Here is a 26,521-nt window from a genome sequence, read left to right on the forward strand (position 1 = left end):
ATGGGCAGGAGTCTTGTTTCATGTTCTCCCACCAGCCTGGCCCCTTTATAAACTGACATCCCTCAGGGAAAGAGAACCACATATCTGGAGGAGATAAGCCCACTCTCCCATGCCCACCCTGGGGCCGCCCAGCCCTGCATCTTCCTGCAGAACCCAGGAGCTGGAAGCCAGCAAAACTGTCTTCCAGTTGTCCTGGAGCCCCAAGAAGTCGTGGAGAGAAAAGGGCTCCAGGCCCTTAAGCTAAGGGATCCCGGGAAGAAGGCAGGGATCTGGAGTGAGGTGAGGAGGCTGGGGATGCAGCAATTACTGTCTCTGCTGAGAGGCCATGACCAAGGGGCAAGGAACCCAATGTGTGCCGGGCCCCAGGCTGGGCTCCCAGCACCCCAAGGTTGGCTCTGTGAGGTAGCTGGTTCTTTCCCCATTTTGCTGAGCAGGAAAGTCAGGTCTGGAGATGATGAGCTGGGCGGTCATGATCTCAGAGCCAGTAAGCAGCCACTTCTGGCTCTGTGTCCCTCATTGCCCTGGGCACAGGGTGGGACTTAAGGCACCTTGGCCTCTGGCCTTTCAGGGAAACATGGACCACCTTGCAAGATGGGCCCCGGGGTGAGCCTGGTGAGTGGGTGGGACCATGGCCGTCCTCTGCTCTCTTTATTTTCTGTCCCCAGGACTAGAGAGGGCTGTCTCTGCTAGGCTGCTGTTGAATGAGCCACTGTGATTGCCCCCCCAGGGGGGGATGGAAGGCTGGAGAAGTGGGGAGGGTGAGGAGAGAGGCCTGGGCACCCTCCCCTCTGGTTTGTGGGCCTTGGAAGTACTCAGGCCTTAGAGCCAACACTCTGCCTTTTCCTCTGCTTCACAGAGCCAGGAACACGGCCTCAGGCGGGGCCGGTGCCGGGGTAGCAGTGGGCCACCAGACGTGGCCCAGCCCTCTGTAGAGAGTCTCTTCAGGGGCCCAGTGGAGTCGCCAGAGCTCCCGGGGTCCCACGCTTGGCCTGTTCCATTGCCTGCAGGGTGAGAGCTGGGGACCGCCTTGGCAATTCCGGTCAGCCCACCTCCCCTTCCATAGGCCCCAGAAGCTGTCAGGAGCTGCTGAGCCGGCATGCCACGTTGAGTGGCTGGTGCTTTCTGAGCCAATGGAGGGCAGAGCCCCCCGGCCTCAGCTTTTTATGACAAAGACCCCCAAGAGGGCCTCTGGCTGGTGAGTGTCTGGAGTCTCAAAGGGCTCGAGGTCCAGCGGGCGCTTTTCCCTTGGCCCCTAGGGGGAGCCAGAGCCCACTGGAGAGGCGGCCCTCCTCCCCTCCCCTGCCAGACCAAAGATTACTGAGCCCCCCAGAGGGTCTGAAGAAGTCTGAGAAGGCTTCTCAGAGGCGATGCCACTTGAAAGGGCCTTGAAGGCTGAGTAGAAGTTCTCTAGCTAGATGGGGGTGCTGAAGGGCATTCCAGGTAGACAGAAAGATAAACACACAGGGAGGCAGGAGAGGCCAAGAGGGTTTGAGGAGAGGACTGGCATAGGTCAAGCATGGATTTAGGGCCTCTGCAGAGGCCAGTTTACGGAGGGCACGGGATGGCTGACTGAGGAACATGGGAGGCAATGGGGAGCCATGGAAGCATCATAAGCAGAGGGTGGACCCAGTCAGACTTATATTTTAGGGAAAAGACTCATGCTGCACTGTGGAAGGTGCTCTGCAGCGGGGGATGGGGTAGAGTCAGGGACGCAGGTTAGGAGGACCGCAGGGGTCCAGGCCACCGGGGAAGGAGAGGCCCTTAGACTAAAGGATATTGAGGAGAGAAACTCGGAAGGGGGGCACCTGGGTGGCTAAGTGGGTTAAGCCTCTGTCTTCGGCTCAGGTCATGATCTCAGGGTCCTGGGATCAAGCCCCACATCGGGCTCTCTGCTCAGCCGGGAGCCTGCTTCCCCCTCTCCCTCTGCCTGCCTCTCTGCCTACTTGTGATCTTTGCCAAATAAATAAATAAAATCTTTTTAAAAAGAAAAAAAAGAAAGAAAGAAACTCTGTAGAGACTGGGGACTGCTTGGGTTGCGGTGGGAGGTGGGAGGCATCAGGATAAGGCTGGGACGTGAGTATGGGACTCTGGAGTGACCTCTCCACTATAAGATCTTGATTTTTCTAGTAAATTAAAGCAGGTTGTTTTGAACCAACTCCCAGCAGGACTGACCATCCTCCAAGGGCAGGCCCGACGTTTCTCTCATTTTAGTCACCCAGACTCACACGTTATCAACAAACCCCCAATCCAAAGAGGGGGCAGGTGTCTGCTCACCCCTCCCAGTGAGCCCGCTCTCCATAGCCACCGCCCCCTGCTTCTCTTCATCTCCTGCCCAGCCTGGAAAATTGGCTGCTGTGTTGGTTGGCCTTCTCTGCCTCCCTAAGTGTTCCAGAAGTGACAGAATGGTTCTGTGGGTTTCTTCTGCTCTTGGTCCTCCTACAAAGCAGGTTTTGGGAGCCAGGAGTCTGAATTCTGGCTGGGGAACGAGAATTTGCACCAGTTCACTCTGCAGGGTAAGTTCCCAGCAGGGCCCCTGGAGCCTGGGGGTGCTGGGGAGGGCATTTTGCTGACACTCTGGGATCTGAGGATTCCTCCGTCCCTGCCTCCTCCTTCCCCCCAGGGACCTGGGAGCCACAGGGGGAGCTGGAGGACTTTATTGGCAACCGCACTTTTGCCCACAATGAGGCCTCCTGCCTCCTTGGGGAGTCAGATCGCTCCCAGCTGGTGGGGGCAAGTTCTCAGAGGGCACAGCAGGCACGTGAGCCTAAGGTGGGGCCCAGAGCCGGAGAAGAAGGGGAGGGAGAGAAGGGAGTCTGGATCCTTTCCCAATGCTACCATGGCCTCCATAAATGACCTAGGGCAATTTCTTCCCCTCTGTGGGCCTCAGTCTCCTCGTCTGAGAAATGGTAATCAAGAGACGGAATGGTGCAGGAGTGAACATGTCGGGCTCAGGAGGCAAACAGTTCTGAGTTTGAATACAGCTCTTTCACTTACTACTAACCATGTGGCCTTATCCAAGTGCCCTCCAAAAGGTCAGTTTCCTCCCCTGGAAAATGGGCAAGGAGGCAGGGAGGGAGGTTGTGGGACCCATCTGAGGCCCTGCTGAGTGTCTGTGTTATCTGCTTCGGAAGAGGAACCGGGAAAGGGTTTTTTGGTTTTGGGTGTGTGTATGTGTGCGCGTTTTCTTCAGAGAAACAGTGACTGTTGAGAGACTTCCAAGAGGGAAGTGGTTATGAGGAGGTGCCTCAGGATGCCGCTTGCAGGGGGCAGGCACTGGGAAGTCCCTCCCTGCCCTGTCCCACCTGACCCTGCAGAGTTGTTCAGGGTGCTGGTGGGAGCCGGGGATTTGGGGAGGGGACAAGGCGGGGGTGGGGGGGAAGAAACTAGTGGCTTTGGAGCCACAGTCCTGAGTTCAAGTGTCTGTAGCCCTGTGACTGGCCAAGTGACCTGGGGAAAAGCCTCTGGCTCCGAAGGGCTGCTGTTTTCTCCCAGGACCTGCTAACACCCACCTCATGGTTGCTCTGAGACCTCTGTGAGAGCATCTCTTTAAGGGTGCCAGCATGGCGTCCCACTCCAGGGTGACTCCATCCCCTCCTGGCCAGCAGCAGGGGGGGGGCTCCCTGAGCTTCCATAGTGGGAAAGTGGGAAGCCCTTTACCACCCACGATGCAAGCAAGAGCAAGGGTGCTGTGATTGTCCATGGTGCCGGGTGGGGTGGATCGAGCCACCAGTCCAGTTTCTCGGAGGCCACCGCTCCCAAGTATGGCACTGACTGGGCCTCAGGCCAGGGCGTGGGCCACCCTTACCGCAAGGTTCACATGATGCTCACCAGGATAACCTGGCAGCAGGTCCCCTTATCTCTCCTGTCCCCTTATCTCTCCTATACAGCTTCCGGACCCTTGGCTACCCTCCGCATTGCTAACTGCCTCTGCTCTCCTGTCCTCATTTAAAAATAAAATCACTTTAACCCTTTCCTGACTTGTAGGACTCTTCCGGTTACTGGGAAAAACCCAGGAGGGCAGAGCAGAGACACAGGGTTCAGCTCCATTCAAGGAAGACCTTCCTTCCAGTTAGGAAGATGGAAAGGTTGGCCTCAGAAGGTAGTGAGGCTTCCACCTCTGGAGGTGTGCAAGCCAAGGTCAGAGGAGCATGTAGTGGAGGGCTTGGAAGGATTCGAGCATCCACTGACAGCCCCCGGTGCCCTCCAGGTCCTACAGGTGGATGGTTTTGTGGGGACACCTGCGCAGCATCTCACCCTATTGACTCGTGACTGGGCCTTCTAAGTCATCTGTTCTCCACACCTGCCTCTCTTGCGAGCCAAATTCTCATTCTCTACTACTTCCTGCCTGTCTTATTTGGGGCTGGTTTGAACTCCGAGTCAAGCCAGGGAAGGTGCATTTTACTTCCACAGGTAACAGTCACCAAGCAGTTAACTTGCTAGACTCACGTTCTAGAAAGTGGCCGAGCAACACACACTTAAGACTGTGATAACTCCAGCCTGATGGGTGGTCCTGGGCTTGCACACTGCTCTGTCACGGAGGTGAGTGATCTTGGAGACTGAGTCCCCAGTTCCTGATTCCAGAACCCGCTGAGGTTTACACCCAACTGTGGCCTTGCTAACTCACACTGGAAGGTTAGGGATTTGGGGAGCTGTACCGTTGTGGTAGCTCAAGGGCTGAGGTTTCTGGGTCTTCTTCAGGTAGGTAGAGAAATGTTTGTGTGGGGATTCAGGTCCCATGGTCATGTTTGGATGGAGGTCAGAGGTCAGCAGATTAGATTATGGGGAAAGCAGCTCCCTGGTGAAAGGGCCAAGGCCTGGGCTCAGATGCCAAGTACCATGTTCCTGGCAGGCTGAGAAGCCCGCTTCCCCCATTCTGGTCCCTCCCCACCTGCACAGCAGGGCCCCAAAGGATGTGGGCTCTTCACTGTGTTCTGCACACCCTTCTGTCTCTGGAGATGCCTTCATTCAACAGATCCCCGCCGGGCAGTTCCTGCAGTTCCCACCTCCCCCCTAGTCTAGGCCTGGGCACACATCTTATAGGCGCCTGTCCTGAGCCATCCACACCGGTTGGCCTGCGCGGGGGCACAGGCTGTTCCGGAAGCCGCCTGTCTCAGTGGTTCTGGCGGTAGAGGAGGGAGGGGAGAGGCCAAGTCCTGGGGCCGCGAGGGAGCGGCGCTGCCCCAGGGCCGAGGGTGGAGCTTTCCCAGTCGGCCGGGAAAGGGCTGGGCCCGCCCTACATGTGAGGGCAGGGGAGAGCGACAGCAGACTCTTTCCTGCGGTGTCCCGGTGGTGGACACGCCAGGACCGATTCCCGGGATCCCCTACGTGACTCTGGGCCGCGGATCACTGGATGTCCCAGATTCTCTGGACCCAATCCCCGACTTCAGATCCTCAGGACCTTGCAAGTCGGACCCCGGATTTCGCCCTGGGCTCCAGATTCCCGGAACAGGACTTCTGGCAGAGTCTCGATTTCCAGATCCCGTACCAGGTTCCCGATCCTGAGATCCCTGGATCCGTAGCCACTGGCTCCTGCCCCTCCCCGGGTGCCCAGAGCCGGGCGCCCGACACCCGAGCGCCCCCGCACGGCAGGGCCGTGCTTGCGGTCCGGAGCCCTGGAGCGCGCTGGCAGCTGCTGGCAGGACCCGCTGGCCGAGGCGCTGAGCCGGGGCCGGCCCCACGCCGCTCCCCCGGGCCGGGGCTACGCGCGAAGCCGGCCGCTCAGTGTGGTCTACGTGCTGACCCGGGAGCCGCAGCCCGGGGTGGAGTCCGAGGCGGAGCCGCTGCCCCTGCGCTGCTTGCGCGAGGCCTGCGCGCAACTCTCCGGGCCGCGGCCACGACCGCAGCTGCGCAGCCTGCCCTTCGGGACGCTGGCGCTGGGAGACACGGCAGCGCTGGATTCCTTCTACAACGCGGGTGAGCTCGCGCTGGGGGCGGGCCCGGGGCCCGGGGCGGGGCTTAGAGTCCCGGAGGAGGGCCGAAAGGGGCGTGGTTCGGCGACGCTGGGGAGACCCCGAGACGGGTGTGGGGTCCGGGGGGCACAAAGTGAGCTAGGCTGAGGGGTTCGAGATAGGGGCATGATAAAAGCGGAATTTAGGGGATCTGGAGCACGGCCGGGCTCGGATCCAGGCCCGGAGCTTCCGGGGTTCAGGGTTGGGGCTTAAAGCACTCTGGAGTCGGCACCGTGCCTGGGGAGCGGGGTTAGGACTGCGGCGAGGCTGGGAGCCAGTCAGAGTGTAGTATCTCAAGAGCGGGGTTGGAGGGCTCAGCCTCAAGTCGATCTCGCGCGGAGCTCGTGAGGTTGGATCCGGGGAGGTGGAGCTTGGACTAGGAAAGGGGCGGTCCTTGGGGGGGCCGCTGGAGTCCAGGGGCGGTAACACACTACTTCCGAGGATCGGGCTAGAGAGGCAGAAAGAGAAACGAAGGGACCCTTCGGCGCGGGATTCTGGGCGAAGGAGTTTAGGTTATGAGGCCCCAGAAGTTGCGAGGTAGTGCGCGGAGCTGGAGGCTGAGCAGGGTGGCTAGGGGGCGGGGCCAGAAAGGTGGCTAGTCCCGAGCTGCTCACTCCTCCCTTCCGCCAAACCAGACGCCCCGCCCCGACACTTATTTGGTCATCCACGAGTCTGGGAACCAAGCTTATCTGACGGCCCTAAACTCACAGCCTAAAGATGAAGGCTGACTCGACCTGGAGGACACAAAGACCCACACAGCCTTCGACTCCCACGTCGCACATATGTTGACACACCGGCCCTCACAGACACTGTCACACACAGAGATAGAAACAGCTCTACACACAGGCACAGCACCGTGCCCCGTGCCCGCAGGCTCTAAACAGTGGGATGAAGGTCCCAGCCCCTAGAGCTCAAGCCTCTCCTGCAACACCGCAGATAATATCCGTTCTGTATAAGAGCCAGAGGGACCTAGAAGGGGGAAACTGAGGCCAGAGCGAAACTGGACCCTGCTGGAGTCAAACGGGGAGGCCATCTGAGCCAGGACAGCCTCCCAGGCTCCTCCCCTGCCTGCGGAGCTAGGCTTCGGGGCTCAGAGCCTCTGCCTGTGCCTCCACAGACGTGGTGGTCCTGGAGGTGAGCAGCTCCCTGGCGCAGCCCTCGCTCTTCTACCATCTTGGTGTGCGGGAGAGCTTCAGCATGACCAACAACGTGCTGCTCTGCTCCCAGGCTGACCTCCCTGACCTGCAGGCCCTTCGGGTAGGTGGCCAGGTGTCTGGGGGCGGGGCAGGCGGGGGCAGGGGGCCAGCGGCTACCCAGGATACCAATCGGACTGTCCTCTGCAGGAGGACGTTTTCCAGAAGAACTCGGTGAGCAGAATCCACCCTCCGCTCCAGTGTGCCCTTCAACCGCCGCTACCTTTCCTGGCCTCCTCAGTCACCTCTGACCTAATTCCCTCGACATCCATGTGGCCCTCTGTTCCCTGTTGCCAAGCTTCACCACGTGTGCCCTTTCTCTGCTGTTCCAGTCCCCTCTGGTGCTGACCTCTGACCCCCTCACTGTTGCTCTGTAACTGGGTGCTGACCTCTGACCTGCCCTGATTGCTGCCTCCCTCCCCCCAGGATTGTGTCGGCAGCTACACTCTGATCCCCTATGTGGTGACAGCCGCAGGCCGAGTGCTGTGCGGTGATGCGGGCCTCCTGAGGGGACTGGCTGATGGGCTGGTCCAGGCCGGGGTGGGCACTGAGGCCCTGCTTACGCCCCTGGTGGGCCGGCTGGTCCGGCTGCTGGAGACCACGCCAACCGACTCTTGGTAATGGGGTACAGAGAGGGGGCACCAGGAGGAGGCTGGCGAGGGCACGACGGGCCTGGCTGAGGGACAGGCCCCATCATTCTCTCCCCCTCCCTCCCTCCCTCCTCTGCCGGGGCCCTCAGTGGCTACTTCCGGGAGACCATCCGGCAGGACATCCGGAGGGCCCGGGAGCGCTTCTGCGGGGAGCAGCTGCGGCAGGAGCTGGCTCGCTTGCAGCGGAGGCTGGACAGCGTGGAGCTGCTGAGCCCCGACATCGTCATGAACCTGCTGCTCTCCTACCGCGACGTGCAGGTGTGTGGTGCACAGGAAGGCAGGTGGGGGCACCGCACCCCACGTCAGAAAAGACCCAGTCCTTCTCCTGGTTGTGCCACTCGCGTGCTGGTGGCTTTGAGCAGAGGAGCTCATGTCTCTGAGCCTCAGTTTCCTTGTCTGTAAAAGGGGTCGATCGTGTCACTGTCTCCCAGCACAGGAAGTGGGGGCCCACAGCGGGTTTTCTGTGTCAGGTGTGGGGGTGGAAAGATGGGATTTCAGGGATGGGGGGGCCCCAAACTCAAGGTTTCCCTTAGAGCCTGGGGGGGCAATGGGACCCCCCAGAGGCCATCGTGCAGTGTGCGCTGTCCCCCTTCGCAGGACTACTCAGCCATCATCGAGCTGGTAGAGACCCTGAAGGCCTTGCCCACATGCGACGTGGCCGAGCAGCACAACGTCTGCTTCCACTACACGTTTGCCCTCAACCGGTGAGTGGTAGAACAAGGCTCAGGTCCTAGCCACCTAGAGACATGGGTCTCTGCCATGCGAGGTCCCTGCTGAGTGGGATCCGTGCTGTTCAGGGACTTCGCTGACTGGGATCCCACTGATGGCACATGGGACTGCCGCCTGGGGGGCAGCAGGTCTAGGGGGTCATGGCTAGAGTGGGGTGGGGTCATCAGGTAAGGCCCCAGCCTGTGCTCCCCTTTCCCTAGGAGGAACAGGCCGGGGGACCGGGAGAAGGCATTGGCCGTGCTGCTGCCGCTGGTCCAGAGCGAGGGCTCCGTGGTGCCTGACCTCTGCTGCATGTGCGGCCGTGTCTACAAGGACATGTTCTTCAGCTCTGGCTTCCAGGATGCTGGGCACCGGGAGCAGGCCTACCACTGGTAAGGGGCACCAGTGAGTGGACCGTGGGCTGGAGAATGGGGCTGTGGGCCTCGGGCCATTCCTGAGGCCCCACCCCCACCCCAGGTATCGCAAGGCTTTTGATGTAGAGCCCAGCCTCCACTCCGGCATCAATGCGGCTGTGCTGCTCATTGCTGCGGGCCAGCGCTTCGAGGACTCTGAGGAGCTCCAGCTCATAGGTGAGTCCCAGCCCTGTGCCCCTCCTCCCACCAGGGGGCCTTGGATGGGCCAGGGGAGAGCGCGGGCAGAGAGGACACCAGGCTGGAGCCTGGCCTTGTCCCTTTTGGACCCATTCTGCCAGAACCCACACCTGGACCCTCATACCCATCCTGGGCCCTCATGAGCCCTTGAGGCCACAAGTGTTCTAAAGCCCACACCTGTGCTCCTTACACACCAAATTCGACACTCGTTCCCCAAAGCTTCCTTGTGCCTGAGCTCCTACTCCCACCTGAAAGTCATACCGAAGTTTTCACCTCTTTCTTCTTCTTTTTTTTTTTTTTTTTTTTTTACGATTTATTCATTTATTTGAGAGAGAGAGGGAGACAGAGCAGGGGAAGGGGCAGAGGGAGAGAGAATCCCAAGCAGACTCTGCACTGAGCATGGAGCCCAATGCAGGGCTTGATCTCGCGACCCCAAGATCATGATCTGAGTGAAACCCAAGAGTTGGATGCTTAACCAACTATGCCACCCAGGCACCCCTCACCTGTTTCTATGTTCCTGCCCACATGGATGTCGTGGCCCACACCTGGGCTTTGCCCAAACCCACAGCCACACTCCCTAGGTCCCACACCCCTCTCTCCCAGGCATGAAGCTGGGCTGCCTGCTGGCCCGAAAAGGCTCTGTGGAGAAGATGCAGTATTACTGGGATGTAGGCTTCTACCTGGGAGCTCAGATCCTCGCCAATGACCTTGCCCAGGTGGCGCTGGCCGCAGAACAGCTGTACAAGCTCAATGCTCCCATATGGTAGGTGACCTCCTCTGCAGTCTGGGTGGGCCCGGCCTCAGCTGCCTGCTCCTGCACACATGTCCCCCCGCATTCTAGCCTAAGCCCTGAGCTGGTGACATGGCCCCTTCCAGACCAGTGCCCACCACACCCAGTGCCCATGTTCTGGCTGCCTCCACGCCGGTCTGCTCTCCCAGGCAGTGCTAGTTGGGGCCTGGGCTGAGTTGAGGACAAGGCTGTGTCGGCAGGTACCTGGTGTCCATGATGGAAACCTTCCTGCTGTACCAGCACTTCAGACCCACGCTGGAGCTTCCCGAAGGACCCCCGCATCGTGCCCACTTCTGGCTCCATTTCTTGCTGCAGTCCTGTCAGCCACTCAAGACGGCCTGTCCCCAAGGGGACCAGTGCTTGGTGAGGCTGCCCAGTGGGGGTGTGGGACCTGGGAGAGGGGCGGGGCCTCTCTAACCCACCCCCTTCCTCATCATGTGCAGGTGCTGGTCTTGGAGATGAACAAGGTGCTGCTGCCTGCCAGGCTGGAGATTCAGGGTACCGACCCGGTGAGCGCAGTGACCTTGAGCCTGCTGGAGCCCGAACCCCAGGTGAAGTCACTGCTGGGCATCCCTTCCCCAAACCACTCTCCGAGTCCCCCAGCACCCCCCTCAGACCCAGCTTCTTCTGCCAGGATGTTCCCTCCAGCTGGACCTTCCCAGTGGCTTCCATCTGCGGGGTCAGGTGAGAGGCGAGACCTCGGGCGTGGTCCCAGGAGGGGGTTGCTGCTGGCCCACTAGCGCTCACAGTGGCTCTTCCTCCCTTCCCAGCTCCTCCAAGCGGGATGAGCGCTGCTGCTTCCTCTACGCGCTGCCCCCGGCGCAGGACGTGCAGCTCTGCTTCCCCAGCGTCGGGCACTGCCAGTGGTGCGCGTGGCCTCTCGGATGGCTGGGGTGCCTGGGGAGTTTTGGGAAGGAAGGGACATGTTCCTTGGGTGCTCTCAGCCCAGGAGGGGACAGTTCCCGCCCAAGGTGCCCCTCCCGTCGGCCTGAACTCCCCCACCCTCAGGTTCTGCGGCCTGATCCAAGCCTTGGTGACGAATCCAGATTCCACGACACCTGCGGAAGAGGCAGAGGGTGTGGGGGAGGTGCTGGAGGTGAGGAAGGGGGCCTGGGAGCACTGGGAGTTGGGGTGGGGAAGGGCTGGGGGCTTCACTGAGCCCCCATCTTGCCCGCCCCCCACAGTTTGATTATGAGTACACAGAGACGGGTGAGCGACTGGTGCTGGGCAAGGGCACCTACGGGGTGGTGTACGCAGGCCGAGAGCGGCACACGCGGGTGCGCATAGCCATTAAGGAGATCCCGGAGCGGGACAGCAGGTGCGGTGTGCAGGGCGCGCAGGCGGGGCCCAGGTCCGGAGGGGAGGGGGTCTTGTGGGCAGAATGGCAGGGAACACGCAGGGCCCGTGAGGTCTGGAGGGGCCCATGGGCTGGGTGATACGGTGGAGGTCAGACCGGGGCCTGTGGCTGGGGCAGGTCCTGGGGGCGCAGCCTGCCTGGCGCTAGAGCTGGGTGAGCGTCTCTGCCTCAAAGCGGCCTGTTCCTCTCTTGCTCCATGCTCCCAGGTTCTCTCAGCCCCTGCATGAAGAGATTGCTCTGCACAAGCGCCTTCGCCACAAGAACATCGTGCGCTACCTGGGCTCCACCAGCCAGGACGGCTACCTCAAGATCTTTATGGAGGAAGTGCCTGGAGGTATGTGCCCAGTGTGGGATGGCAGTGGAACTGGAAGTGTGGGGCAGGGGGATGGGGCCAGGCAGGGGGTGGAGAACCTTAGGGGAAAATGAATCCTAGCCTGCGTGGGTGGGGTAGCTCAGAATTAGCTGACACTGTGCCCTTGGGTGGGAATGGAGTCTGGGCCATGGCTGGGGTGTGCCCGGGCCTTGAGTAGAGAGCTGAAGGCTGGAGTCAGGGGGTGCCCGTGATGATCCTGGACTGCGTCTGCCCAGGCAGCCTGTCCTCCTTGCTGCGGTCGGTGTGGGGCCCCCTGCAGGACAATGAGAGCACCATCAGTTTCTACACCCGCCAGACCCTGCAGGGACTCAGCTACCTGCATGACAACCACATAGTGCATCGAGACATCAAGGTAAGTCCCGAGACATCAAGGTGAGTCCCATTGCTGGTGGTGGGGGTGATGGGAACACAGGGTCCAGACAAAGAACAGCAATTTGCATTCAGAAGGCTGACCCGTTTGCAAAGGGTGGGGGAATTCACCAGGGAGGCTCCCGAGGGTATGAGAGAACTTCAGACCTGAAGCCAAAGCAGGTGCCAGCACCCAGGAAGTCATAAGTGGGATGGCAGAGGGAGGATGCTGACAGAGGCAGGGTCAGGCTGCGATCGTAGGAGGTAGGATCCAGGGACAGGGTCCGGTTCCGCCATCAGGAGCCCAGCCTGATGTCCACTGAGCACAAGGTCCACTCTGCTCAGGGGGACAATGTGCTGATCAACACCTTCAGTGGGCTGCTCAAGATTTCCGACTTCGGCACCTCCAAGAGGCTGGCGGGCATCACACCTTGCACTGAGACCTTCACAGGTAATGGGGTGTGGGGTGGGGAGTGGGGATGCTGACCTGGGACAGAAGAACTCTTAGGACCTTCCGGAGAATGGTGTTTTTCCTGGCCGTGGAGTTAGAGCCCTCATGGGACATGGAACCAAGGGCCGGTGATTGAGCGGGGAGTGAGGTGATACAGTCTAGAACTGGAGCTTGAGTAGTCCACGGTGGTGAATTTAGTGTCTGAAATGCGGCTAGGAAGTGTCAATGTGGGCGGAAGTGTGTGATGGGTTCAGAGTGGATGACGCTGTCCAGGATATGTGGTGGGCCATACTGTGTGTGAGGGAGTTGGAACGTGACGGAGCCCAAGATGAGTGAGGAAACTCAGGATAGGTGTTTGACCCCCAGGGTAGGTGATGGGGATTATCTGGATGACAGAGTTCAGGGTGGGTGCAGGTGGCTAGAGGATGAGAGCCCCTGTCACCCCCACATCGTCTAATGTCTAGATGAACATTAAGGGCACGGCTTCTACCACAGGGACCCTCCAGTATATGGCACCAGAAATCATTGACCAGGGCCCACGAGGGTATGGGAAGGCAGCTGACATCTGGTCACTGGGCTGCACTGTTATCGAGATGGCCACAGGTCGCCCCCCCTTCCATGAGCTAGGGAGCCCGCAGGCAGCCATGTTTAAGGTGAGACCCCTCAGTCATGGCCTGGCTCACAGGGCGGGGGGTGTGGGGACAGACCAAGCCCTGAACACCTCGTAACTTGACCTTCTTCCGTCCTCCCTGACCCCTCCCAGGTGGGCATGTACAAGGTGCATCCGCCAATGCCCACTTCTCTGTCAGCGGAGGCCCAAGCCTTTCTTCTCCGAACTTTTGAGCCAGACCCCCGCCTCCGAGCCAGTGCTCAAGCACTGCTGGGGGACCCCTTCCTGCAGCCCGGGAGGAGGAGCCGCAGCCCCGGCTCCCCACGACATGCACTGCGGCCCTCAGGTAAGATGCAGGTGGAGGGAGTGGGCGCATTGGGACTGGAGAGGACCTGTGGAGGTGAGAGAGCTGAATGGGGGGCCCAGGCTGACAGCCTCCTCCCTCCCTCAGATGCCCCTTCAGCCAGCCCCACTCCTTCAGCTGACCCGACCACCCAGCCCCAGACATTCCCACGCCCTCAGGCACCCTTTCAGCACCCACCCAGTCCCCCGAAGCGCTGCCTCAGTTACGGAGACACCAGCCAGCTTCGGTGAGAGCCCAGGGTCTTGGCGGGGCTTTGCCTCATCCGGGTTTGCTCTTGTACTCCCTCCGTGGGGAAAGCCCCCCTTGGGGCCCTGGGCGCCTGCAACCACTTGCAAGGATGGCATTGGGGGCCTCCTCGCAGATGCTCTGACTTGTATTTCTTGTGCCACCTCAGTGCCAGGCTCCTCTCTCACCCCCGGGAGGCCGGCCTCATAAGAGCCAGGATTCAGACCCTGGGGTGGAGGTGGCTGGGCACCGGGGCCACCCGCCTTCCATCCGCAGCTCCCCCGTTGCACTAGGGTGCCTGAGGAACCCAGCGCCGAGGAGCCCACGTCCCCTGAGGAGAGTTCCGGGCTGAGCCTGCTGCACCAAGAGAGCAAGCGCCGGGCCATGCTGGCCGCTGTGCTGGAGCAGGAGCTGCCCTCGCTGGCGGAGAGTCTGGGCCTGAAGCAGGAACAGGTGGGTGTGTGCGCCCCCCCACCACCACCAACAGCCACACACCACCACCCCCCTCCGCCGGTTGGTGGTGAGGCGGGGGCCTGCAAGCCCTCAGAGGGCTTCCCCCACGCCTGTAGCCCTCTTGACTCAGGGGGAAACCCACCCACCGACAACCTCTCTTCCTCCCCAGGGGCCCCGGCTGGGCAGGAATCATGTAGAACAGCTACTGCGCTGCCTCGGGGCGCACATCCACACTCCCAACCGCCGGCAGCTGGCCCAGGAGCTGCGGGCGCTGCAAGGGCAGCTGCGGACCCGAGGCCTCCGGCCTGCGCTTCTGCACGGACCGCTCTTCGCCTTCCCGGACGCGGTGAGGGAGCCTTCTCGCGGTTCGGGCTGCCCAATAAGATGTAGTCAGCAGGGATGTGCCTGGGAATGTGCAAGGACTTGTTGCAAGGTCGCACGTCTTCCCCGTGAAGATACAGCCATCAAGAAAGGGACATCTATCCCGTCCTAGTTTCCCAGCTCCTCCCTCTGCCCCAAGCCCGCCTACCCGACTCGCCTCTGGCTCAAGACTTTGTAGGCCTTTCCGACTCCAGCCCCACCTCTGAGTCCCGCCGCGCCCTTTCTCCCTTTCCAGGTGAAGCAGATCCTCCGCCGGCGCCAGATCCGCCCACACTGGATGTTCGTGCTGGACTCGCTGCTCAGCCGAGCGGTGCGGGTAGCACTGACTGTGTTGGGCCCAGGTAACCCCAGGAGTGGAGCTATCCTGCCTGCCGGCGAGGGTGTGACCCCCTTGGGGGCTTGACATGCACGCCGGGGGCCGGTAGGGGGCGTGGTTGGTGGGGGGTTAAGCTCGACCCGGGCGGGAATGAACGGCTGGGTACCCAGAGCCGTGCGCCCTCTGCCGGGTGTCTGGGGAAGTGTCCCAAATGGGCGTTCTCTCTCCCTGGGGGAGCTCACCCCAGTCACTTGGGTTGGTAGAGTTGGAGACAGAGGAGGTCCCACCGAGGTCAGAGGAGGAACCCCAGTCCGAGCAGCAGGAGACCATCAGCCGACTCCCGGGGGAACCAGAGAAGGCACCCCCAACCCCAATGGTGCAGCTGGGCCTCTTGCGAGCAGAGACTGACAGGTAAAGCCCTGAGGACTTGCTGGCACCCTCTGGGCCAGCGTCACCTTCCCTCTCCACTCCATCGTACTGGCCCCGCCTCTGCGCTCTCCTACAGGCTCCGAGATGTCCTGGCTGAGAAGGAGCGGGAGTGCCAGGCCCTGGTGCTGCAAGCTCTGGAGCGGGTAAACAGGGAGGCGGGGACCTGCACCCTGGCCCCAGAACCCCCCGGTGAGTGTGCCACAGCTGGAGAACACTCAAGGCAAGGGCCAGGCAGGTTCTGCCAGGAGGTACCCCTGGATTGACCGCCTGACTTCTCCTCCACAGCTGCTCTCACGGTGGACCAGGGCTTGGTGCAGTGGCTACAGGGACTGAATGTGGATTCAGGCACCATCCGGATGGTGAGGGGGAGAGCGCTGGCCGAGTCCTTGACCCCCACCCACCAGAGACTCCATCTCTGCCCATTTTTCAGCTCTTCTCACTCTTTCCCTCATGCCGAGAATCTCAGTACAGAAGAGCACTTAGTGTACCCCCCATGGTGCAGACGAGGAAACAAGCACCAAGGGGCCTTGGCTGCCGTGTAGCATATTAGTAGCCCAACAGAGCTAGTACCTGGGTCTCTGGACACATCTCCCTCTGATTTTCTTTTCTACTGTTTCTGCATCTGGGTCTTTGTCCACAACCAGCTGCTGAACCACAGCTTCACCCTCCGTACCCTGCTGACCTGTGCCACTCGAGATGACCTCATCTACACCCGCATCAGGTATGTCCTGAGCCCTCCAGGGATGACCCACGCATATGGCTTCTTGGTGGCCAGAGTCTGACCACCCCCCCCACCAGGCGACATGCCTGCTTCAGTTCCTCCCTGGAAGTTACACGGACACAGTGTCCCCCGGGGGCAGGAGGCGCATCAGGCAGACAGTGGGGTAGGCTGTATTCTGGCTGAGCCGCACTGAGCCTGCTCTCCCCAGGGGAGGAATGGTGTGCCGCATCTGGAGAGCCATCTTGGCCCAGCGAGCAGGATCCACGCCAGTCACCCCTGGCCAACAGGAGGCTGAATGAGAGCTCAGAGACAGGAGGCAGGACCCAAGGATGGATGCATGGAGAAGACACAAGCAGCTTCTGATACACCTCACCTACCCCAGGACTCAGGGCCAACTGGAGGAGGCCAGGCAGGTGGGGGCAGGGTAGGGCCCAGACCTAGTGCTATTGGGGGGGATCAACCATAGAGATACCCCCAAGCCGATCAAGTATGGCCAGGCAGACTATTAAACAGAATACCTTTGTATGCTTGGGTCTTGGCAACTTCTTTTTTTTTTTTTTTTTAAGATTTTATTTATTTATTTGACTGAGATCACAAGTAGGCAGAGAGGCAGGCAGAGAGAGGGGGAACCAGGCTCCCTGCTGAGTAGAGAGCCCAATGCGGGGCTCGATCCCTGGACCCTGAGATCATGACCTGAACCGAAGGCAGAGGCTTAACCCACTGAGCCACCTAGGCGCCCCCGATCTTGGCAACTTCTGAGGTATGGGGGGCCGGGGGTCCTGGGACCAGCTTCCTAAGGTCTTTCTGAGTCTGAAGTCCCTTCACCTATTCCCTTTTGCTTCCCTTACCCATTCCTGCCATCGCCCTTGCCACCCAAAAACAGACATCAGCCCCTTGCTGCCCTTAGAATAGACTTTATTGGTTTTGGCCAAGGGCAGGCCCTGAGATGGGGGTCTAGAGAAGACTCTGGTGGAGCTTGTAGGGCAGCTATGTCCTGGGGACCAGGTTGGTTCTCAGGGGCAGAAGGCCATCCACCCACTCACATGGTCGCTCCAGAAGCATCTGCCACAGCTGCTTCTCCTCCGCTGTGGAATCCATCCAGGGTACCTGGAGACCGTAGCTGCTGCCTGGATATGTGCAGACAGGGATGAAGGACATGGTTACCCTGGACACCCTAGGTCCCAAGGAATGCCTGCCAGGCCCCAGATTACCCACTGCCCCTCCCACCTCATAGTGGACACCATAGCTCAGGGAAGGGTGGAGAAGTGTCCAAGGCCGCACACTGAGCCCGGTCTCTCAGCATCAGGTCTCCCGGGGCCCTGCCCCACTCACCAGTGCCCAGGCTGAGGCGTGTGCCCCCCAGCTGGCGGCTGGTCAGGGCCCCATGGTCCCAGAGGGAAAGCTCAGCACAGGCCTGGTGCAGGTCAGCGGGCCTGAAGCCATCGTAAACCATCGTATGGTTGAACACAGGGCTGAGGCTGCGTCGTACCACCCTTGTCCGTTGGCGGCTGGCATGGCTGTCATCGGGCAGCACTGAACTGTGGGGCAGGTAGGCTGGCAATCAAGTGGCTATCCCCTCACGCTCCCCAGAACCAACCAGTCACCAGATCCTACCCCTTCTCCCTCACAATGCCTGTGCCCTCTGGCTCCCGCCTACGTTCTGAACTCAAACCTTCACTATTTGTGGACCTTTGGGCCAGCTACCTCTCAGGCTCTTGTCTTTAAAGTTACAACTCTTATTCGTAGGACCCCAGAGTAAAGTCTCTGAAATATAGTTCTGCTACTTCCCTGCACAATGACCTTCACTGGCTCCCTGTTGCCCCCAGAAGTAGTTTCCAGACTTTTTAAAGCTTCAGAACCCACCTTGCAAGATAAAACATTACCCAGAAGTAAAAGAAAACAACATCTATGCGTGGAATCAGGGCTGGGAACTTAGAACCTGACCCACCCAACTTCATTTCACTCTCTGAGTGTGGGGCAGCACCCGGAAGCACCCCTAGAGGTCCCCCAGAGCTTACTTTGAAAACCACTGAACTGCAAGTTCAAGGGCAAGCCCCACAGCCTGACCTTCCAGGTCTTTTCATGGAAGAGCCCCTGTGACCTCCCAGGTCCCCAGCCTCAGCTCTCCAACAAGTCCTATGGCTTGTCACTCTGAAATGCAGCTCCTGAAGGAAGTCTTTAACTTTTCTGACTCTGGGCTTTTGTTCAAGTTGTCCCCTTCACCCCTGCACAGTGGTCGAAGATCAGACTGGGGGGCGGATCGAGAATGGTTGATTACGAGGGGTCTGTCAGAGGTGGGGAGCTCCAGAGAGCGTGGGCGGTGGGGAAGGGCGGGGAGGAAGGGTAGCCAGGACGTCCCGAAGCCCCTCACCACTGTACGTAGGTATCCGGGGTTCCTGAGCGCAGTGGCACGAGGTCCTGAGCTTCCTTCACCCAGAAGTGTAGCTCCCCGCTGGGGGGCAGTCCCGCGCCTGCCCAGAGACTCGGCTCAGACCCCGCCGCCGCATGCCCTCGCCAGTCGCCCCTCGCCCTCGCGGGACCGGAGGCCCCCTCCTTCCAGGTCCCATCCAGCGTGGCCTCTCGCGGGGCACTCACCCTCGGAGCCGGCAGGGACGTACTTGAGGGAAAGAGAGAGCAGCCCGCGGCTGGGGAGGTCTTCTGGAGAGAGTGGGACCTGCGAGAGGCGGTGAGGTCAGGGGCGGGAGCCGGCCCCAGCGAAAGCGGCCATCGAGGGGTGAGGTCTCCAGACCCCGATGGGGCGCACCTAGCCGGGGGACCCAACCGCCGCCGGGGGGCAGTAGGGTTGTGAGGCCGAGGGGATGCTCAGCCAAAGGCGGAGTCTGAGGGGGCTGGAGCAAAGGAAAGGGAGGATGGGAGGGAGGGTGCAGGCGGGACACCTGCGTCGCTGGGTCTCCCCACGCTGGCAGGCTGCCTCACCCGGGGCTGCAGAGGGAGCCAGATGGGCTCAGAGTCCCAGTCCCAAGTGTCGAGAGGCACTTCGACTTCGCCCAGAAAGATGTTGCGACCCAGGCTCTCGCGGTGCCACACGGACAGGCTCAGCACGCGGCCCCGGAGCTCGGCCTGCGGGACGGAGTACTGGGGACAAGAGGTGCGCGTTAAGGGACCACGGCGGCTGGCGCCGGCTTCAGCGCTACGGCAGTGTGGACGGGGGCCTGTCCTACCGCGCTCCTTGCACGACGTTATCTGGGGGAGCCCCGAAGGGCCTTAATGGGGGTCTGGACTAGCGCCATGCCCAGCACTGGACTGACCCACTGGGGAACGCACGAACGGAGGGCCTCCCTGCCGTTCCTCCCGCACAACGGAGGGTCGGAGCGACGGGCAACGACTATACCCTGATTGCCCAGCCACCCGGCCCCCGCAGGAAGGGGCGTCGGGTTCATGCATGGGGGGCCTCCTGGTCGTCGCAGCCTCACCCTCAGAGTCTCGTTGAAGACCGGGTTCAGATTCCGTTTCTTCACCGCCGTCTTGCGCTTGCTCTGCTTATCCGGGAGGAGGTAGCTTTTGACGTAGCTGGAGCGTGGGAGGGGAGGGGAGGACCGGAGCTGAATGGGGGGCCCTCCCAGCGCCTACCACCCCCCCGGGGGGGGGTCTGCCCAGCCCCAGCCCAGTGCACAGCTTCTGGGCAGCGCTTTCCAGGAGTTCTCTCACTCAACCCCCGCGCCTCCCAAGGACGTTGATACTCCCACTTTGAAGACCGACGAAAATCAACCAAGAGTGGCGGGGTGGGGATGCTGCGAGAGCGGGTCGGGCACTCACGGATCGGAGCGGCGGCGTCGCGCGGCCGCCAGGCCCTGGCACTGGATCACGTGCACGCGCAGCTCGGCGGTGCCCGGCTCGTAGCGCAGCCCGAAGTGCACGGAGCCGCGCACCTGCACCGCGCCTGCTTCGGCTTCCCCGGACAGGCTCAGCTGGCTGCCGCTCAGCTGCGGGTGGGGGTGGAGGTCAGCGCGGGGCCGGGGGGGGGGGGGGTGGGGGCGGGTGTGCAGGGCTCAGGTCCAGGCGGGGTTGGGGGGGGGGTTGCTCAGATCAGGGGACGAGGGAGGGGTGAGACCGGGGCTACGCGCGGGTATATGGGAGGGTGGCGTCCCCCACCCGTCTCCTTGGTCCCCAGGCCATAGCTCTCAGCCCTCACCGTGGAGGAGTTGAGGCTGGACACAGAGGAGCTGCTGCTGAGCATGCGGTCGAGGGAGGGGCCGGGCCCGGGAGCCTCCTCCCCGTTCTGCAGGATCTCGGGCGCCGTCTGGGTCTGGGGAGCGTGGGGCAGTGGGTAAGTGACAGGGCGTCTTCTCTTTCCCAGCCCTTCCCCCGACGGCTCTCAGTCTGGTGCACGGGCACTCCCCTCCCAGAATCCGCTCCGGGTCTTGGGAGCAGCCGCCGGCCGCTCCCGCCTACCTGGGCTGGGGGTGGCGGCGACTCCGCTCCCCGCGACTGTGGCTCCGGCTCCGGGTCCGCCTCCTCTGTGTAGACCTGCGGGGCCCCGGAGCTCGGGGCTGGGGTGGGGCATGAGCTACTGAGCGTGGCCCTCTCTTGCCCGCCCCTAAGCAAATTTGGAGGGACTGGTTTGCCACTCCTGTGACCTGCGGTTTCAGGCTCCAGTCCTGCGGGAAGCCCTTGAGACCTCACACGCACACGCACACGCATATACACGCACCAAGGAGAGAGTAGGAAGGGGAGGGAAGGTGAACACAGGTGGTTGGGGTCACTTAGAGACGCCTCTGGTCCCTGAAACCTCTCTGTAGTCCCCAACACACACCCTCCCACTCACCTTCCTGGGCCTGGGGCTCTTCCTCATGATCTGAAGACTTTAGGGGGGCATATGGTGAAGGGGAATCAGGTTTCTGAAAAAAGCAAGGAGTAGAGATCACAGTGGGGACTAGTGAGGAAGGAGTCAAAGGTCAGGATAGGGTCAGAGGCCAGAGGCTCCAGCTGGCTACCCCAGATGGATTTAGCACAGCCCTCCAGGCAGGGCTGGTAACCAGCTAACCAGTTGCCAAACCAGTGGGGCCTGCATGTCACACCCCATCCCGTGTCACGGCATGCCCTGTCTGACTCCCAGCGTCCCACTGGTGGCAGACAGTAACCTCTGAGTCCTAAACCTCACCTAGCTCAGTCCCCCACCACCCCTAAGAGCCAGATTCTGAGATTCCCTTAGAGGCCAGGTCCCTGTCCCCATTTGACAGAGGAGGATTACAGTGGCCCAGACCAGGGTCTCCTGAGTCTCACTTCCCACCTCCACTTCGGGGTCACTCATTACTCACCTCAGCCTTGCTGAGCGTCTCTTGGGGTGCCTTGTCCATGACGAGCCTAGGAGAAGGGAGAGGTGGTTGTCAGGGGATAGACCCCAGAGGACTGGTAGGCGCCCTCCTCTCCCCCTGCCAGACCACCTCACCTGGGCTCTGGCTCCTCTTCAACTTCGTTCTCGGCAGCTTCAGCCTCCCCATCGCTGCCTGGAGCCTGGTCTCCTGTGCCTGGGTGAGAAGCTCTGTGAACCCTCGGTCTCAGAAGTCTGGCCTTTGGAGATGCTCACTCACCTCCAGGAGCTCATGGAGGGGTGGTGCCCACCCAAAGACACACAGTACCAGGGGCCCTCTCTTACTGTACGTGCATACCCAGTGCCCTGGGCTCTGTGTAGCCAGTCTCACCCCGGGGATCTCCTCTCACCCATGGAGCTCTTCTTTCTGCGGATAGAGGCTCGGACAAGATCAGAGCCAAGGTGGGCATGGTGGTGCCGTTGTGAGCGCGCTTCCTGGAACCAATCTCCTGTCAGGATCTTCAGCTGCCCAGGGTCTGCCAGCGAGGCCCGGAGCTTGCTGGGGGATAGGGGAGGGCGTGGCTGTCATCCAACCCACATTCCCTCTACCCACTCTGTGCCAGGCCTTGTACCTGGGGTCAGGGACACAAGAGCGAATCAGACTCAATCCTTACTCAGGATCAAGGAGCTCAGGTTGATGGGGAGACTGGATCCAGAACAGACAAGTACACTATAATGAGGTGGGTGCCATGATGGATGTGAGAAGGGCCAGCTTTGCCTGTGGGAATCCAGGAGGGCTTCCCAGAGGAGGTGACATTTGACTAGTTTCTTGAAGGACAAATTGGAGTTCTCCGGGCAGAGAAGGAGAATAATTATCATTCATTAAGTGACTACTGTGCATAATGCCCCCTCCTAATTCCAGGAGGTAGTGCTCCTTAGCCCCATTTTACAGATGAGGAGAGTGGTGCTGGGGAGGTCAGGTGAATTGCCCTAGGTTACATAGCTAAGAGGTGTCTTCCTGTCCCCAAACACTACTTTTAAGTCACATGCTCCTCTGCCACTGTGCGCTTCCAAGGAGAAGGAACAGCATAGAAGTGCAGGCTGTGTTCCGGGACTCTGACACTCTTGAGTCGCTCGAGTGGACATTCTGGGTATGTGTATCGGGGGCGGGGCTTACTGCTGGAGGATGAGACTGGGGAGGCTGGCAGGGACTAATCAGGGAGGCTTTGTGGATCGCACTTAGGAGCTGGCTCCTGACATGAGGTGCTGAGGAACCATGGGCGGTTTCAGCAGGGGACATTAAGGACAGATCTGGGGGAGCTCTGGCTGCAGCACGACCAGTGGGTCAGAGAGTCTGAGCCTGGAGGCAGGAAGGCAGCTGCCTCGGGTGAGGTGGAGAGCTGTGCTGGTTAGGGGTGGAGGTGACCAGTGGACAAAAACAGGAACCACCCAGATATCTGACAGGCCACACACTGGGAGGCAGCAGGGGCACACTGGGGCTCCCAGTGCCTGAGGCCCCGTTCTCCCAGGCTCCCCTGCCCTGCCTCACCTGACGCGGCCCTCCTCCAACTGGCGAAGGCGGGCATCTCGCTTCAGGACATCAGCAATGGCCTCCTGCTCCTCCTCTGTCAGGAAGCTGAGGTCCAAGAGTGCATCAGCCTCAGGCTGTGGCCCGTGTGCCATGAGGCGGCTGGGCAGGGCCCAGAGCCTCTCCTGAAATGGGTGTCCCCTCTGGGGCATCAGCTGGGACAGTGCCCCATCAGCTGGGGCACATGTGGCAACCTGGGGGCAGATCAAGGGGGCAGGTCAAGCCCTGCCCAAACACAGGGCCCATTCTGGAGCTGACTGCTCTTTTCTGCCCAAATACTTGCCTGGGCGGTGGGCACAGTACGACTCCAGGAAGGCTGAGCTCAAGGTAGCATGAGACACACCCATGGACCCATGGGCCCAGGTACACACTGGCTCACAGACATACGGACACACTTGAAGATGTGCAGACACGCCCACCCACAGTGAGACGTCTGCCTGATCACACGGGCGCACCACTGTCTGTATGGACAGGCCTGTGCACACCTGTCCCGCACCAAGGACCCTATGCGGTCTTGGTCCCAGACCCTCGCCCACACCAGGGGACGTGCCTGACATATTCTGAACCCTGCATGCAAGGCCCCACAGAATGTATAACTTGGGACAAAAACATGACCCGAGATACACACAAATCACACTGAGTGTTGCACGCACATTGCCCCTCTTCCAACTGGATTGTGAGCTCCTTGAAGACAGAGACAGCGCCTCACCCCAACAGCCCATACGCTGCCCACAACAGACAGTTGATAAAAGCTTGATTAATTGAATGCAGAAATACGCCTGTACACACATGGGGAAGGCCACACACACAAACACACACTGGGATCTGCTCACTGCTTCCCCCCCACCCCGGGAACCTACCAATGTCTCCCTCCACCCTTCACCTCCACCCTGGCCTGGCCCATTTGGCCTTCCTGTCTGAGGCAACCTCCTCCCCAGCCCACACCCCCACTTCCTCCCCACTGAGGTAACCACTGTACCCACTCCCCTGAGGCCTCCAGCCAGGGATGCCCTCTTGCCTGCAGCCCCTGGGCCCCTCTGCTCTGGCCACATGGGTTCTCCCCCTTCTCCTGACCCAGGACCTGGCCAGGGGCCTGGCGGCAGAGGCCAAGGGCTGCAAAGCAGCTCAGGCTGCCCAGGCACCACGCTGACTCTGGAAGGAAAACATTTGCCCAGCTCCAAGGGGCATGTGGACGTGGCGGTGGGCCTGGGACAGAGTCGTGGGCAGAGTGGAGGCATGGCCTGAGCCCACTGGGCCATCTCTCCTCCCCTGCTGCCCCTCCCAGGCCAGGTCAGGGCACCAGGCAGGCCCGAGATGGGAAGAGGATTCTCTGGCAGGCAAGTCCTGGCTTGTGCCCGCTGCTGCCTGAGCTGGGCTGTCCCTGCTGAGTCTGTGTCCAAGCCTGAGCGCACCTTCTCCCTCTGCTGCCTGCACTGCGGGCTTGGGGTGCCTGTCTTTACAGAGTGCCTGGTCTGATCCTGTGTGAACACCCGTGTGAACGCCTATGTGCCCCGCATTAGCACTACTTCCTGAACATCTGCCGTGTTCAGTGCTGGGTGCTGCCCGCACACAGCTCGGGGCTCTTCTGTGGCCCGGGGCCCAAGCACATGTGACATTGTGCCCTTGCGAGGGTCTTAGACCAACACAACAGGGCTCTGCACATGGAGGCGTCCATGAGGCTGTTTGTTTTGTGGGTGTGAAGATTGTGTCACTGCCTGTGTGTCGGTGCACCATGTCCCAGTGTGACGCCGTGTGGGTGACTGTTGTTCATCTTCAGTGACTTTCTGGGTGACAGCATGGTGTGGTATGTGCCCTGTGTACTTCATCTTCTGCTGGATGTACGTCTGGGCTGTGTCGTGCTATGTGCTGGGGGGCCCCAGGGGTCCTCCAGGGGTGTGTGTAGGAGTACAGAAGTGGGGAATGTCCTGCAGGTCCACCTGGGCTGGGCTGTGGGCATCTGAGCCTAGGGTCCCCAGCAGCACCCCCTCCCTGTAGTTCCTTCTTCTAGAGCCAGAATCCAGCGTCCGGTCCTTCCCACTCCCGTTCAACACTATGGGACAGACCCATTGGTCAATGTTCCAGTCCCAGACCCGCTCTCACCTGCCCCAACCCCCAAGGTCCCAGAGGGTACCCAGGAGACCAGGTGGCCGTGTCTGCCCTTTGGGACCCTGGCAAGAAACCCTGGCCCTGAGGTGTGTTACCTGTAGGGGTCCAGTATGGATCAGACACCTTCGCAGGGTGACCTGGGCTCTTCTGAACTCCTGGCAGCTGAGTTTCAGAGCTGAACTTGGGGAGCAGAGCAGAGAGGGATTAAGGCTGACTCAACCAGCAGCCCAGAGGAGCTGCCCGGGAGGAGGAGGAAACACCTTCTGAGCAGGGCCTGATGCAAAACCGGGCCTGGACTCCCGGCACCCTGGGGGTGCACCCAAGCCTTGGCTTTCAGAGAGCTCCGAGCTGATCTGCTGGGTGGGAGACACCAGGGGCTTGGCCCCAGCTCTGCTGTCCACTTATTCTGTAACTGCTGCGAGCAGCGCAGGCACCAAACCCTGAGAGCCTCGGTGGCCTCATCCCTAGAGCGGGTGGCCGCCCCACCCCGCCTGCGGAGTTGCTGAGAGGAACTTGCTTTGAAAGCAAGGTTAGAAATCTTTCTAAGAAGCAGGGTCAAGGAAGGATTGCAGACTGCGGTCAGAGGACCCCAAGTAGAGTTTCTTCTCTGCCACTGTGTGACCTTAAGCAGGTGTCTCCACCATGCTGAGCTGCAATTTCCTCCTATGCAAACTGGGGGTGGAGGTGTGAAGAGCCTGTTCCAAGGGCCAGAAAGTGCCCAGCCAGCATAGAGGGGTACCAGGGGGCCCCTCTCCAACAGTCCCTTTTGACAACCACTGCCCCTCCCTGTCCACATGTGCCTCCTGGGCGGCGCTAGGCCCAGCCCCACTGCTCTAGACCCTAACTCTGTATCCTCTACCCCCAACCGGGTCTTCTCTTATGTCCAAGTTCTCACTGCTGCGAACAGCCCCCTGTTGCCAGCGCCCAGACTGCCCTTTCTCCCCTCTCCTGTCCCCAGCTATCTCCCATTGCTCCCGCACTACCCAGGTGTCAGTACCAGCCCAGCCTCTTCTGGAACCTTCCTCCTCCCTGTCTCCTGGCCTCCACACAGCCCCTCTAGTCCTGCCTATGCAAGGCTATTGGAGGGGTCTTTCAGTGCCCTACTTTGATCTGTCATTCCTCAGCTCTGGAAGGTGCTGGCAAACAACCAGGTTGACCCTGTGGCTTGTTCACAAAAGTGCTCCCAACCAGTCCAGCCTCCCTTAGACACTTTGACTAACTCTTGGGCTGCACCTACTCCTCAGCCTGACTCCCAGGACCCCCCATAAGTGTGGCTCTGATGTCCTCGTCTCCCACATCCTTAGAAGCCTACCCAAAGACTCTGCTTCCGTTGGTGCTCCCTAGTCCCCAGCTGCAGGAGTGCTCTCCCCACTTGCCGCCGCCCCTCCCAGGGCTCCCCTGCCTCCAGGTTGTGCACTGGGCTTAGGTGAGAAGGTAGGAGCCTGGAAGCCAACAGGTCTGGCTTAAACTTCTGGCTCTGGTGCATGGTCCCTGGTGGGCTTGGATCAGTGACAGTCTCTATAAGCCTTACTCTCTGCCTTTATAAAACAAAGGCAGTGACAGCAGCCATCTCCTGGGACTGCTGCAGGGGAGTGTCCCCTGGCTTGCCTCCAGCATGCATTCTCCC

At 60.8% G+C, this 26,521-nt stretch overlaps 3 protein-coding genes across 5 annotated transcripts; 2 read left to right on the forward strand and 1 right to left on the reverse strand.

Moving 5' to 3' along the window:
* Positions 1–4,282, forward strand: FCN3 (ficolin 3; the record flags this gene model as incomplete). The annotated part of the gene is given in 7 exon segments (XM_080801725.1): positions 1–45; positions 133–279; positions 2,402–2,513; positions 2,621–2,725; positions 2,728–2,758; positions 3,724–3,847; positions 4,208–4,282. Coding segments are annotated over 7 exon segments (639 nt in total).
* Positions 4,283–4,500: 218 nt separating this feature from the next.
* On the forward strand, positions 4,501–16,453 carry MAP3K6 (mitogen-activated protein kinase kinase kinase 6; the record flags this gene model as incomplete). The annotated part of the gene is given in 31 exon segments (XM_080801726.1): positions 4,501–4,539; positions 5,388–5,516; positions 5,520–5,913; positions 7,066–7,205; positions 7,292–7,315; positions 7,568–7,758; positions 7,881–8,049; positions 8,389–8,495; positions 8,721–8,891; positions 8,977–9,089; positions 9,714–9,873; positions 10,101–10,263; positions 10,344–10,523; positions 10,526–10,584; positions 10,671–10,766; positions 10,909–10,996; positions 11,085–11,218; positions 11,464–11,591; positions 11,846–11,982; positions 12,324–12,429; positions 12,925–13,082; positions 13,193–13,385; positions 13,491–13,629; positions 13,922–14,081; positions 14,251–14,427; positions 14,698–14,803; positions 15,042–15,189; positions 15,284–15,396; positions 15,493–15,566; positions 15,852–15,928; positions 16,137–16,453. Coding segments are annotated over 31 exon segments (4,164 nt in total). The 3' UTR covers positions 16,228–16,453.
* A 58-nt stretch (positions 16,454–16,511) lies between these two features.
* SYTL1 (synaptotagmin like 1) lies at positions 16,512–25,127 on the reverse strand. Of its 3 annotated transcripts, none has more exons than XM_080802142.1 (15): positions 24,990–25,127; positions 22,750–22,982; positions 21,611–21,759; positions 21,339–21,417; positions 21,208–21,253; positions 20,715–20,787; positions 20,342–20,439; positions 20,082–20,195; positions 19,706–19,872; positions 19,363–19,459; positions 18,866–19,024; positions 18,524–18,602; positions 18,300–18,399; positions 17,261–17,466; positions 16,512–17,055 (listed from the first exon to the last, which is right to left on the reverse strand). In XM_080802142.1, the coding sequence occupies exons 2-15, from the start codon at positions 22,938–22,940 to the stop codon at positions 16,916–16,918; spliced, it is 1,698 nt and encodes a 565-aa protein (XP_080658268.1). In that variant the 5' UTR covers positions 22,941–22,982; positions 24,990–25,127; the 3' UTR covers positions 16,512–16,915. The 3 variants fall into 3 exon arrangements, with proteins under 3 accessions (XP_080658268.1, XP_080658269.1, XP_080658270.1); XM_080802143.1 differs by having other exon boundaries at positions 21,592–21,759; positions 24,990–25,071; XM_080802144.1 differs by lacking the exons at positions 16,512–17,055; positions 17,261–17,466 and adding an exon at positions 18,013–18,176.
* Between the last annotated feature and the right edge of the window lie 1,394 nt (positions 25,128–26,521).

This window comes from Martes martes (genome assembly GCF_963455335.1).
Source record: "Martes martes genome assembly, chromosome: 4".
Taxonomy (NCBI): domain Eukaryota; kingdom Metazoa; phylum Chordata; class Mammalia; order Carnivora; family Mustelidae; genus Martes; species Martes martes.

Bases quoted from the DNA above. Each gene is read 5' to 3' on its own strand.
- SYTL1 (XM_080802142.1), bottom strand. From the start codon at position 22,940: ATGCCCCAGAGGGGACACCCATTTCAGGAGAGGCTCTGGGCCCTGCCC. The intron at 20,440-20,714 runs GTGAGTGGGAGG...GCCCCACCCCAG, and splicing joins AGAGCCCCAGGCCCAGGAAG to CCCCGAGCTCCGGGGCCCCG. The intron at 17,056-17,260 runs GTGAGTGGGGCA...GCACATATCCAG, and splicing joins ACGCCTCAGCCTGGGCACTG to GCAGCAGCTACGGTCTCCAG.